Source organism: Cetorhinus maximus, chromosome 12 (assembly GCF_964194155.1).
Source record: "Cetorhinus maximus chromosome 12, sCetMax3.hap1.1, whole genome shotgun sequence".
Lineage (NCBI taxonomy): Eukaryota > Metazoa > Chordata > Chondrichthyes > Lamniformes > Cetorhinidae > Cetorhinus > Cetorhinus maximus.
In genome coordinates this window covers 124,421,612-124,434,985 of record NC_135890.1, presented here as the reverse complement: position 1 = coordinate 124,434,985, position 13,374 = coordinate 124,421,612, and the positions used below count along the sequence as shown (strand labels likewise).

Below are 13,374 nucleotides of genomic sequence, written 5' to 3'. Positions count from 1 at the left end.
GGCTCCAGTCTCCCCCCAACCACAACCACGCGTGCCCAGGCCCCGGCCCCGGCTGTGCTGCTGACCGGCCTCTCCCCCAGTCGGTCCCGGCTTACCTGAACCGGGGTCATGTGAGTGAAGCGGAGCTCCCGCAGCGTCTGTAAAACCCGCGGGTGTAGCCCGCTCTCCACATTCTCCCACACTCCGGGATCCGCCATCTTCCCCACGCCGGCTTCCGGTCCGTCACCTTCCAGCTCCCGGCCGGCTTCCGGTCCGTCACCTTCCAGCTCCCGGTCCATCTCATTGCAGCTCCCGGCCGGCTTCCGGTCCGTCACATTCCAGCTCCCGGCCGGCTTCCGGTCCGTAACATTGCAGCTGCCGGCCGGCTTCCGGTCCATCTAATTGCAGCTCCCGGCCGGCTTGCGGTCCGTCACCGTCCAGCTCCCGGCCGGCTTCCGGTCCGTCACCGTCCAGCTCCCGGTCCGTCACCGTCCACTTCCGGGGCTTGCACTTTGGTTCCGACCTCCCCGCCCAATCACTGCTGTTCAATCCGCCTGTCAGACGAATTCATTGATTTTTGGCTCAATTAAACCGTTGATTAATTAATTAAGCTGCTTCATTTCCTTGGATCTCTTCAGGCATCTCCTTTTTGCATCTGACATTCTCCTCCATCCTAACAGCGAAACGGGCAGCAGTGCAGAGGAGCAGCATCTTGTTTTCTGGCTGTACAGATCTGCCTGGATCCATCATAAAATCATCTTCAGGCCATAAATCAAATCAAACTCACCCTGAACAGGTCAATGTGTTTGGTGGGTGGGTGGGTGAAGAGATTGTGCGCTCATTCGCTTTTTAAGCCCAAAGCGCTGGCTGGCAGCGAGAAGCAGTCCAATGTGTCTCTCCCTGGCCGTACACAGACTCTGTACATTGGCAAGTTCAAACAGAGCGTGACTGTTACCAAAAGCTTTGTGTAACTAACACCTCCTTTCAGAACAAACCGGGCCACAAGGTGTCCTGGAGACATCCAAGATCAGGGCATTAGTGCCAGCTGGATCTGACCATCACCAGATGTGACTCTCTGAACAGCAGCTACCAGAGCGCTGACTGTGATACAGATCACTCCCTGCTATGCATCAGGGTTAGGATGTAACACTTGAAGTTTCTCATCCAAAGTAGAAATGCCATCCTTGTATCAATACTACCTACCCAGATAAAACCAACAGTTCCTTGACTCGATTATGTGAGAATAGCAGAGAGTGCCTGTTCAGAGTGGAGAAGTGAAATGGAACAAACTTCAAGACACCATCTACAAGGCCGCACTCTCAACACATGGGAAGGAAATCAGGAAAAATGCTGACTAATTTTGAGGCTAATATCACTGTGATGGAACCTGTCATTGAAACCAAGTGGTCCATGCTCATTAATTACGAGAGAGATCCAAGCGAAAACATTCTGAATCCAAGAGCCATTCAAAATAGAGTCCCAACAGACTGCTAGGTAATGCGCCAATGACTACTGTTTACAACTTTGACAGAATATTCAGATATCCTTCGACACAGGGGATGCTAGGGGTGTGGAGGAGGAGTGACAAAGGCAACAGGGCCATCAGCAAAGAAAATGACAGTTGAAAACAAAGGCGGGGGGAGGGGTCATCACTGACTGCTGAAAACAAGGAAATTTGGAATGGGCAATAAATGCTGGCTGGTCCAGCAATGCCCACATCCCAAAAGAAAACACTGGAGATGGGTGGAAAACTACCTTGAGTTGTACTCCAAGGAGAACACAGTCACCAAGGAAGCTCGAGACACCATAGAAAGCCTGCCTATCAGGGCAGAGCTGGATATCGAACTCACAGTGGAGGAGCTTAGCAAAGCTATTTACTCACTTAGCCATGGACAAAGCTCCAGGTGCTGACACTACACCGCCTGAACTCATTGAGCATAGGAAACTGGCACTCCTGCAGCAACTGCACAAACTTCTGTCTCTGCTGGAGGGAAGGGGCAGTGCCCCGGGATATGCAAGATGTGAAGACTGTGACCCAATACAAGAACAAGGGCACCCGCAGCGATTGCCACAGCCAGCGAGGCATCTCCCTGCTGAGCATCACGGGAAACGTTTTCACCCACTGCCCCGGTCAGAGTGCAGATCCTGGCTGAACGTATCTACCCGGAATCCCAGTGTGGTTTCAGAACTGGAAGGCCTACAATTGACATGATCTTCTCAGTCCGGTAGAGAAATGCCGTGAACAAAGGAGACCACTCTAAATTGCCCTCAACAATCTCACTAAGACTTCAACCATGTGAGCAGAGGTGGTCTATTTAAGCTGCTGGAGAAAACTGGCTGCTCACTGAAGCTGCTCAAAGTGATCTCCTCTTTCCTAGACAACATGCTGGGTAAGGTCAGCTATGACAGGGCAACATCGGAACCCTCGGAGATCCACAGTGAGTCAAACAAGGTTGTGTTCCGGCACTGACACTCTTTGGCCTATTCTTCTCTTTGCTGCTGTCATATTCCTTCAGGTCACCTACAGAGGGAGTCAACTTACATACCAGAACTGACTGAAAGCTGTTCAGCCTCACTCACCTGACATTCAAGACAAAGGTGCACCGTCCTAATCAGAGAGTTGCTCCAAGCTGAAGATGCTGCACCAGCATTCCATACCAAGGAACACCAACAGCACCAAATAGACAGACTGTCTCACACCCATGAAGAGTTTGATTTGACCACCAGCATTAGGGAGACAAATCAACATGGACAACAGCATTAGGAAGATAAATTGATATGTGCATGAAGTGTCGCCAGCTGCAGCTATTTGAAATCCACATTCTGGAGCTGGAGCTGTGGCTGGAGTCACTGTGGAACATCCATAACGATGAGATCTTCATGTTTAGCATGAATAGAGAGGTGGTCACACCACAGGTAAAGAGTGCACAGGCAGAAAGGGAATGGGTGACCGCCAGACAGAGTAAAGGCACCAGACAGATGTCAGAGTCCCCCGGGTCTATCTCCCTCTCCAACAGATTTTCTGTTTTGGATACTGCTGAGGGAGATGGTTTCTCAGGGGAATGTAGCAAGAGCCAAGTACATGGCACCACAAGTGGCTCAGCTCATGGTGAGGGGGTGGGGGGGTTTAAAAGAAAGTGCGAGAGCAATAGTAATAGAATCCACCATCAGGAGGGGAACTAATAGACATTTCTGTGGCTTCAGACGTGACTCCAGGATGGTATGATGCCTCCCTGGTGCCAGGGTCAAGGATGTCACTGAGCGGAGGCAGGACATTCTGAAGGGGAAGGGTGAACAGCTAGAGGTCATGGTCCATATTGGTAACAACGACATAGGTAAAAAGAGGGAGAGGTCCTACAAGCAGAATATAGGGAGCTAGGAAATAAATTAAAAAGCAGGACCTCAAAAGTAGTAATCTCAGGATTACTCCCAGTGCCATGTGCTAGTGAGATCAGGAATAGGAGAATAGACAAGATGAATGCGTGCTTGGAGGGATGGTGTAGGAGGGAGGGATTTAGACTCCTGAGGCATTGGGACAGATTCTGGGGAAGATGTGACCTGGACAAGCTGGACGGGTTGCACCCCAACAGGACTGGGATCAATACCCTTGCAGGGATATTCGCGAGTACTGTGGGGGAGGGTTTAAACTAGAGTGGCAGGGGGATGGGAACCTGAGCGGAGAGACACAAGAGAGGGAAACAAAGATAGAAATAAAAGACAGAAAAGTAAAAAGCAAAAGTGGAAAGCAGAGGAAACAAGGTCTAGCAGCAAATACAAATACAAGCAGTAGTACAAAAAATGTGTAAAAATGTTAAAAAGACAAGTCTAAAGGCACTGCATCTGAATGCACGGAGTATTCGCAATAAGGTAGACGAATTAACAGTGGAAATAGATGTAAACGGGTCTGATATTGCGATTACAGAGACATGGCTGAAGATGACCAAGGCTGGGAACTGAATATCCAAGGGTATTTGATATTTAGGAAGTACAGGCAAAAAGGAAAAGGAGGTAACGTGGTGTTGTTAGTTCAGGATGAAATCAGTGTGATAGTGAGAGGGGATATTGGCTCAGAAAATCTAGGTGTAGAATCAGGTGGAGCTAAGAAGGAACAATGGACAGAAAACATTAATGGGAGCTGTCTACAGGCCTCTAAACAGTAGTGGTAAGGTAGGGGATGGCATTAAACAGGAAATTAGAGATGCATTTAACAAGGGTGCTACAGTAATCATGGGTGACTTTAATCTACATATAGACTGGGCAAACCAAATTAGCAATAATACTGTGGCAGATGAATTCCTGGAGTGTGTACAAGATGGTTTTTTAGACCAGTCGTCGAGGAACCAACTAGGGAACAGACTATCCTAGATTTGATATTGTGCAATGAAAAGGGGTTAATTAATGACCTTGTTGTGTGGGATCCTTTAGGAAAGAGTGACCATAACATGGCAGAATTCTTCATTAGGATGGAAAGTGAAGTAGTCCGATCCGATACTAGGGTCCTAAATCTAAACAAAGGAAACTATGAAGCTATGAGGAGTGAGTTGGCTAAGATAGATTGGGGAACTTCATTAAAAGGCATGATGGTGGACAGGCAATGGCTAATATTTAAGGAATGAATGCAGGCATTGCAACAGTTATCTATTCCTTCCTGGCTCAAAAACACAACAGGAAAATCGGCCCAACCGATGTGGCTAGCAAAAGAAATTAAGGATAGTATTAGATCCAAAGAGGAGTCATATAAAGTTGCTAGAAAAAGTAGCAAGTCTGAGGATTGGGAGCAGTTCGGAATTCAGCAAAGGAGGACTAAGAGATAGATTAAGAGTGGAAAAATAGAGTATGAGAGTAAACTTGTAAGGCACATAAAGCAGACTATAAAAGCTTCTACATATAAAAAGAAAAAGATTAGTGAAGACCAATGGCAGAGCAATTAAACAACTACTTTAGGTCGGTCTTCACAGGGGAAACACACACAACTTCCCAGAAATGCTGGCGAACCGAGGGTCTAGTGACAGGGAGGAATCGAAGGAAATTAGTATTAGTAAAAAAGATGTTGGAGAAATTACTGGGACTGAAAGCTGATAAATCCCCAGGGCCTGATAATCTACAGCCCAGCGTACTAAAGGAGGTGGCTGTGCAAACAGTGGATGCGTTGGTTATCATCTTCCAAAATTCAGTAAATTCTGGAACAGACCCAGCAGATTGGAGGATGGGAAATGTAACCCCACTATTTACAAAAGGAGGGAGGGAGAACACAGGGAATTAAAGATTGGTTAGCCTGTCAGTAGTACGGAAAATGCTCGAGTCTATTATAAAAGATGTGATAACAGGACACTTCGAAAATATCAATGGTATTAGACAAAGTCAACATGAATTTACTAAAGGGAAATCATGTTTGAAAAACCTACTGGAGTATTTTGACGATGTAACTAGCAGAATAGATAAGGGAGAACCAGTGGATGTGGTGTATTTGGATTTTCAAAAAAGCTTTTGATAAAATCCCACATAAGGTGGTAATGTGCAAAATTAAAGCACATGGAGTTGGGGATAATATAATGGCATGAATAAAGAATTGGTTAGCAGACAGGAAACAGAGTAGGAATAAATAGGTCTTTTTTGGAGTGGCAGGCAGTGACAAATGGGGTCAGTGATCAGTGCTTGAGCCCCAGCTATTCACTGTATATATCAATGATTTGGATGAAGGAACCAAATGTAACATTTCCAAGTTTACTGACAACACAAAACTTGGTGGGAATGTGAGTGATGAGGAGGATGTTAAGAGGCTTCAAGGCAATTTAGATAAGTTGTGAGTGGGCAAATACATGGCAGATGCAGTATAACTTGGATAAGTGTGAAGTTATCTACTTTGGTAGGAAGAACAGAATGGCAGAGTATTATTTAAATGGTGATAGGTTGGGAAATGTTGATGTACAAAGGGACCTGGGTGTCCTTGTACACCAATCACTGAAAGCAAGCATGCAAGTGCAGCAAGCAGTTAAGAAGGCAAATGGTATGTTGGCCTTCATTGCGAGAGGACTTGAGTACAGGAGCAAGGATGTCTTACTGCAGCTGTACAGGGCCTTGGTGAGACTACACCTAGAGTAGTGTGCAGTTTTTGTCTCCTTACCTAAGAAAGGATATACTCGCCATAGAGAGAGTGCAGCAAAAGTTCACCAGACTCATCCCTGGGATGGCAGGATTGTCACGTGAGGAGAGATTGGGCTGATTAGGCCTGTATTCACTGGAGTTTATTAGAATGAGAAGGGATCTCCTTGAAACATATAAAATTCTGACAGGGATGGACAGATTGGATGCAGGGATGATTTTCCTCTGGCTGGGGGGGTCTAGAACAAGGGGTCACAATCTCAGGGTAAGGGGTAGACCATTTAGGACTGAGATGAGGAGAAACTTCTTCACTCAGAGGGTGGTGAACCTGTGGAATTCTCCACCACAGAGGCTGTGGAGACCAAGTCACTGAATATATTTAAGAAGGATATAGGTAGATTTCTAGACTCTAAAGGCATCAAGGGGTATGGGGACATAGCGGTATTGAGATAGAGGATCAGCCATGATCATATTGAGTGGTGGAGCAGGCTCAATGGATGAATGACCTACCCCTGCTCCTATTTTCAGTGTTTCTATGGTCCAGGATGTTGCTATACCACCACCTATCAGCATTGACAATGCGACGCTAGACGTTATTGATCCCTTCACATATCTGGGCTCCGCAATCACCAGCAATGTCACTTAATACTGAAATCAACACTTGCATCACAAAAGCTGCAGCAGTTGTGTCCAAGCTGAGTAAGAGAGTTTGGAACAACAGTAACCTGACTGAGAAACCAAACTGCGAGTTTACCGAGCCTGCTTCCTTGGCACACTCCTCTACAGCGGTGAGACCTGGACAACATCTACAAGGCAGAAAAAAAGGCTGAACAATTTCTACCTTTTCTGTCTCAACATGTATCCTTGGCAACTCTTGGCAGGAAAAGGTCACCAACTCCGAGGTCCTGGAACGTGCTAATTCTATCTGCATACACTCATTGCAAAGCCAATGATGTCTGCGCAAGCTCAGCCACGTTTATTGGATGGATGATGGTTGTGTACCCAAAGACCTTATGTATGGTGAGCTGACCACTGGGCCACGATCTTCAGGGTGTCTATTCCTCTGCTACAAGGACACCTGTGAGATATGAAGATGGCGGACATTGACAACTGGGAGACAATCTCTGTCAGCTGTGACCTCTCAAAGCTGACTGTGTGGAGGGGCATCAGAAGAGGGGAGCAGAAATAAAAAGCTCAGCTGGTCAACAAGAGAACCAGAGAAAGCAGAGAACAGCGAATCATACATTCTCAGTTCACTGTCTTCCTCTGCAGCAAATGCAGCAGAGATCATGTCAAAGTGGGCTCCTGATCAAGCAAATGATGAATTAAGAGCAGGAACAACAAAGTCTTGATTACAAATCAGCAAGATGCAAGGAGGTAGCCCGGCTAGGACAGCATATTAGACATAAATGAGGAAATTTCAAAGGAACACCAGCCAGTATTACATTAAAATAGAAAGTGACCATAAAAATGGGGTTTACCTATCAAAACAAATAAGCTTTTTTGTTTTATCCTGTCTAGAGTGCAGTAACAGAGTCTCTCTGGCTGCCGGAGCAGCAAAGTCTCAGACATAATTGGGCTACATAAAAACAAACAGTATATGAGACGGGATAGGTCAAGAATATCATCAGGTGAATTATGGGTGGAACATTGGTTAAGCTTCACAAATAATTACTTCTCTGAAAAATTGAAAGAACAAAGATATGAGGGAAGCTTCAGATTCAGTAATTCAGTCAACCGGTGGAGGCGATGGCACAGTGGCATTGTCACTGGAATAAGAATCCAGAGACTGGGGGGGAACCCCGGTTTGATCCCACCACGGCAGATGGTGGAATTTGAATTCAATAAAAACCTGGAATTAAAGGTCTAATGATGACCATGAAACCATTGTCGATTGTCATTAAAAACCCATCTGGTTAACTAATGTCCTGTGACTGTGGTGGCACAGTCAGGAGGTAGTTGCCCTGTGAGTCTGCAACATCTACTCCGGACCGCATGAAGTCAGGTCAAACATGGGCAAGGAAACCTCCTGTTAATTGCCACGTACCACCCTCCCTCAGCTGATGAATGAACACCACTTGGAGGAAGCACTGAGGGTGCAGAATGTACTTGTCGCTAGTCTTTGCATTATCCACCAAGGGTGCTCAGCAGCACCACTACTGGCCAAGTCCTAAATGACATGGCTGCTAGACTGGGTCTGCAGCAAGTGGTAAGGGAACCAACAAGAGGGAAAAACATCCTCATCCTCACCAACCTGCCTGTCACAGATGCATCTGTCCATGACAGTATTAGTAGGAGTGACCACTGCACAGTCCTTGTGGAAACAAAGTCTCATCTTCACATTGAAGATATCCTCCATCGTGTTGTATGACACTACCACCGTGCTAAATGGGCATCCATGAGGTGCTGTGGGCCATCAGCAGCAGCAGAATTGTACTCAAACACAATCTGTAACCTCATAGCCCAGCATGTCCCCCACTGTACCATTACCATCAAGCCAGAGGATCAGCCCTGATTCAATGAAGAGTGCAGGAGGGCATGCCAGGAGCAGCACCAGGCATACCTAAAAATGAGCCTTCAACCTGGTGAAGCTGTAACACAGAACTACTTGCGTGCCAAACAGCATAAGCAGCAAGTGGTAGAGAGAGCAGAGCAATCCCATAACCAATGGATCAGATCTAAGCTCTGCAGTCCTGCCACATCCAATTGTGAATGGTGGTGGACAACTAAACAACTCACTGGAGGAGGAGGCTCCAAAAACATCCCCATCCTCATGATGGGGGAGTCTAGCACATCAGTGCAAAAGATAAGGCTGAAGCATTTGCTACAATCTTCAGCTAGGCATGCCAAGTGGATGATCCATCTCGGCTTCCTCCGGAGGTCCCCAGCATCACAGATGCCAGACTTCAGCCAATTCGATTCACTCCACGTGATATCAAGAAATGGCTGAAGGCACTGGATACTGCAAAGGCTATGGGTCCTGACAATATTTCAGCAATAGTACTGAAGACTTGTGCTCCAGAACTTGCTGCACCCCTAGGCAGGCTGTTCCAGTTCAGCTACAACCCAGCTGTGTGCAAAATTGCCTAGGTATGTCCTGGACACAAAAAGCAGGACAAATCAAACCCGGCCAACTGCTGCCCCATCAGTCTACTCTTGATCATCAGTAAAGGAAGGTGTCATCAACAGTGCTATCAAGCGGCACTCGCTTAGCAATAACCTGCTCACTAACGTCCAATTTGTGTTCCGCCAGGGTCACTCAGCTCCTGACCTCATGGTTCAAACATGGACAAGAGCTGAACTTCCGAGGTGAGGTGAGAGTGACTGCCCTTAACATCATGGCAGCATTTGACCGAGTGTGGCATCAAGGAGCCCTAGCAAAACTGGAGTCAATGGGAATCAGGGGGAAAACTCTTCACTGGTTGGAGTCATACCTAGCACAAAGGAAGATGGTTGTGTTTGTTGGAGGTCATCTCAGCTCCAGGACATCACTGCAACAGTTCCTCAAGGTAGTGTCCTGGGCATAGCCATCTTCAGCTGCTTTATCAATAACCTTCCTTCCATTATAAAGTCAGAAGTGGGGATGTTCGCTAGTGATGCTCAGCAACATTTGCTACTCCTCAGATACTGAAGCAGTCCACATTCAAATGCAGCAAGACCTGGACAATATCCGTGGCAAGTAACATTCGCCAGGCAATGACCATCTCCAAAAAGAGAGAATCTAACCATCGCCCCTTGACGTTCAATGGCATTATCATCACTGAATCCCCAAGTAATAACATCCTGGGGGTTACCATTGACCAGAAACTGAACTGGACTAGCCATATAAATTCTGTGGCTACAAGAGGTCAGAGGCTAGGAATCCTGCAGCAAGTAATGCACCTCCTGACTCCCCAAAGCCTGTCCACCATCTACAAGGCACAAGCCAGGAGTGTGATAGAATAGTCTCCATTTGCCTGGATGAGTGCAGCTCCCACAACACTCATGAAGCTTGACACCATCCAGGACAAAGCAGCCCGCTTGATTGGCACCACATCCACAAACATTCACTCCCTCCATCACTGATGCACAGTAGCAGCAGTGTATACCATCTATAAGATGCACTGCAGAAATTCACCAAGGCTCCTTAGATAGCACCTTCCAAACCCACGACTGCTACCATCTAGAAGGACAAGGGCAGCAAATAGCTGGGAACACCACCACCTGGAAGTTCCCCTCCAAGTCACTCACCATCCTGACTTGGAAATATATCACCGTTCCTTCACTGTCGCTGGGTCAAAATCCTGGAACTCCCTAACAGCACTGTGGGTGTACCTACACCACGTGGACTGCAGCGATTCAAGAAGGCAGCTCACCACCATCTTCTCAAGGGCAACTGGGGATGGACAATAAATGCTGGCCTAGCCAGTGGAGCCCACATCCCATGAATAAATAAATGTGCACTGTTGACAAAACAATGAAAGCTAGATGTAAAATTTATGCACGAGTTGAAAGACATCAATGGGCGCAAGTCAGTAAACAAATGAATTGGGTTGTGATGAGTGGAAAAGGTCAGTGATATGAATATCAATTACAGGCGGAAATAGAACTTGAGGAAATTACTTACTGAAATGATATTTCCATGCATAATTCAATTATGGTGATAATTTGTATATTGAGAAATAACAAGAGGTCTTCAAGTTTCTATTTTATGTGCTTCAGCACTGCAACAAGGACTAGTTCCCAGCAAAATTCTGAAGTGGAGGGTAGAACTTGTATAAAATATATATTTTCTAAAATACATTTGCATGTACCCTTTCAACTTTTAGAATAATAAATTTTTATCCCCACACTAATAATGGAAATTGCCCCCATCATCATCTTTGGGTATGTCCTGTTCCACCTGCACACACAACCACCAGAGGTGCTGGCCTGGTGCATAGAATCAGGAGGGAGTGGCCCTGGGAGCCCTCAACATTGACTCCAGAACCCATGATGTCTCATGGGATCAAGTCAAACATGAGCTAGGAAACCTCATTCTGATTATCACCTACTGCCCTCCCTCAGCCTATGAATCAGTGGTTCTATCATGTTGAGCATCACTTGGAAGAGGTACTGAGGGTAGCAATGGCACTGAACATACTCTGGTTGAGGGTGGAGAGAAGAGAAACAGGCATCACCACTGACCAAGCTGCTCAAGTGCTGAAAGCTATAGCTGCCAGACTGGGCCTGTGACAGGATGAGAAACACATGAAGGAAAAACCAGCTTAACATCACCTTACAATTCCACTAGTCACAGATGCTTCAATCCATGACGGTATTGGCGATCATCGCATAGTCCTTGTGAAGACTAAGTCCCACCTTCACGATGAGGATGAACTCCATCGTGTTGTCATACCATCACTGTTCTAAAGGAGATAGATTCAGAACAGGTCTAACAACTGAGAACTGGGCATCCATGGAGGGACTGAGAGTCATCAGCAGCAGCAGAATTGCATTACAATACAATCTGTAATCTTATGGCCCCACATATCCCTCACTCTACCATTAAACCAGGCAACCAAATCTGGTTCAATGAGGAGTGTAGGAGAGCATATCAGGAGCAGCACCAGGCGTAACGAAAAATGAGGTGACAACCTGGTGAAGTTACAATTCACGCATGATATGCATGCTAAACAGCAGCAGCAGGTGATAGAAAAAGCTAAGCTATCCCACAACCAACAGATCAGCTCAAAGCTCTGCTCCAGTTGTAAATGCTGCTGGTCAATTAAACAACTAATGGGGAGGAGGTGGCTCCACAAACCTGCCCATTCTCAGTGGTGGCGGAGACAAACACACATGCAAAAGACAAGGCTGAAACATTCTAACAGTATCAAAATATCGCTGAAGGCACTGGATACTGCAATGTCTATGCGACCTGACAACATCCCAACTGCAGTGAAGACTTGTGCTCCAGAACTAGCCACAACTCTAGCTAAGCTGTTTCAGTGCAACCTTGAACTGAACATGGATAAAGAAGTTGAATGAGAGGTAAGATGCGAGTGATTGCCCTTAGCATCAAGGAGCCTTAGTGAAATTGAAGTCAATGGGAATCAAGGGAAAATCTATCCACTGGTTGGAATCAAACGTAGCACATGGGAAGATAGCTGTGGTTATTGTAACCTAATCATCTCAGCCCCAAGCCTTCACTGCAGGAGCTCCTCGGGTTAAGAGTCCTCTGCCAAATCATTTTCAGCTATTTCATCAATGCCCTTTCCTCCCTAAGGTCAGAGGTGGGGACACTTACTGATGACCACAATATTCAGAACCATTTGCAACTCCTCAGATACTGAAAGTCTATCACCACATGCAAGACAACATTCAGGCTTTGGCTGATGTGACATAATATTCGGGCCATAAGTGCCAAGCAACGGCCATCTCCAAGTAAAGAGCAACCACCTCCCTGGATATTCCCCCAATCACATTACCTTTGTCAAATATCTCTCCATCAACATTTTAGGGGTCACCATTGACCAGAAACTTTCCTGGACTAGCCACAATGCTGTGGTTGCGGGAGCAGGCCAGAAGCAGAATATTCTGCAGTGAATGATTTAGCAAAGCCCGCCCTCCATCTACAAGGCACAAGTCAGGAGTGTGATGGAAGTTTCCTGAATACTTGGCTGGATGAATGCAGTTCCAACAACACTCAATAATCACCCCATTCACTGGTAGGACACCAAGGCTGTAGCATGTGTACAATCTACAATGTGCACTGCAACAATTTGCCAACTCTGCTTCAACAGCAACTTCCAGATCCACTTCTACCAACAAGGGCAGCAGGAATATGGGAACACCACCTACAAATTCCCCTCCATGTCACACACCATCCTGACTGGAAATATATTGTCCCTCATTTATCATTGTTGTGTCAAAATCCTGGAACTTTCTCCCTAATAGCACTGTGGGTATACCTATACCACAGACTGCAGCAGTTCAAAGCAGTGACTTACCGCTGCCTTCTCAAGGGCAATTAGGGGTGGACAGTAAATGCTGGCCTTGCCAGTGACACACATCCCATGGATCAATAACAAGTAATTACACAGTTCCATCAGTGCAGGCAATACAACCCACCAGTCATAGCCTTCAGTTAACAGTAACCTCCCAATGTTGTTCAGCTAAGAGCAGAGCTCATGTCTGTCATTAATTGTAGAACTTCACAGCCCAATGGAATCCAATGGGCAAAGAAATGGCTGCTACATCCTGCCCTGATAAATACTGGACAGAGCACTAACAAAATATCACAATGCATAGTTGTGTTTAAAGAGTGGAAAGGGA

General features: G+C 46.3%; 1 protein-coding gene across 1 annotated transcript in view; it reads right to left on the bottom strand.

Moving 5' to 3' along the window:
* The window catches only part of ddx55 (DEAD (Asp-Glu-Ala-Asp) box polypeptide 55), a 28,311-nt gene extending 28,059 nt beyond the window's left edge, over window positions 1–252 (bottom strand). The window contains exon 1 of the mRNA XM_078554602.1: window positions 96–252. Within this exon, the coding sequence (XP_078410728.1) occupies window positions 96–197 (102 nt within the window). The 5' untranslated portion in view covers window positions 198–252. The remainder of the gene's footprint in view (window positions 1–95) is intronic.
* Between the last annotated feature and the right edge of the window lie 13,122 nt (window positions 253–13,374).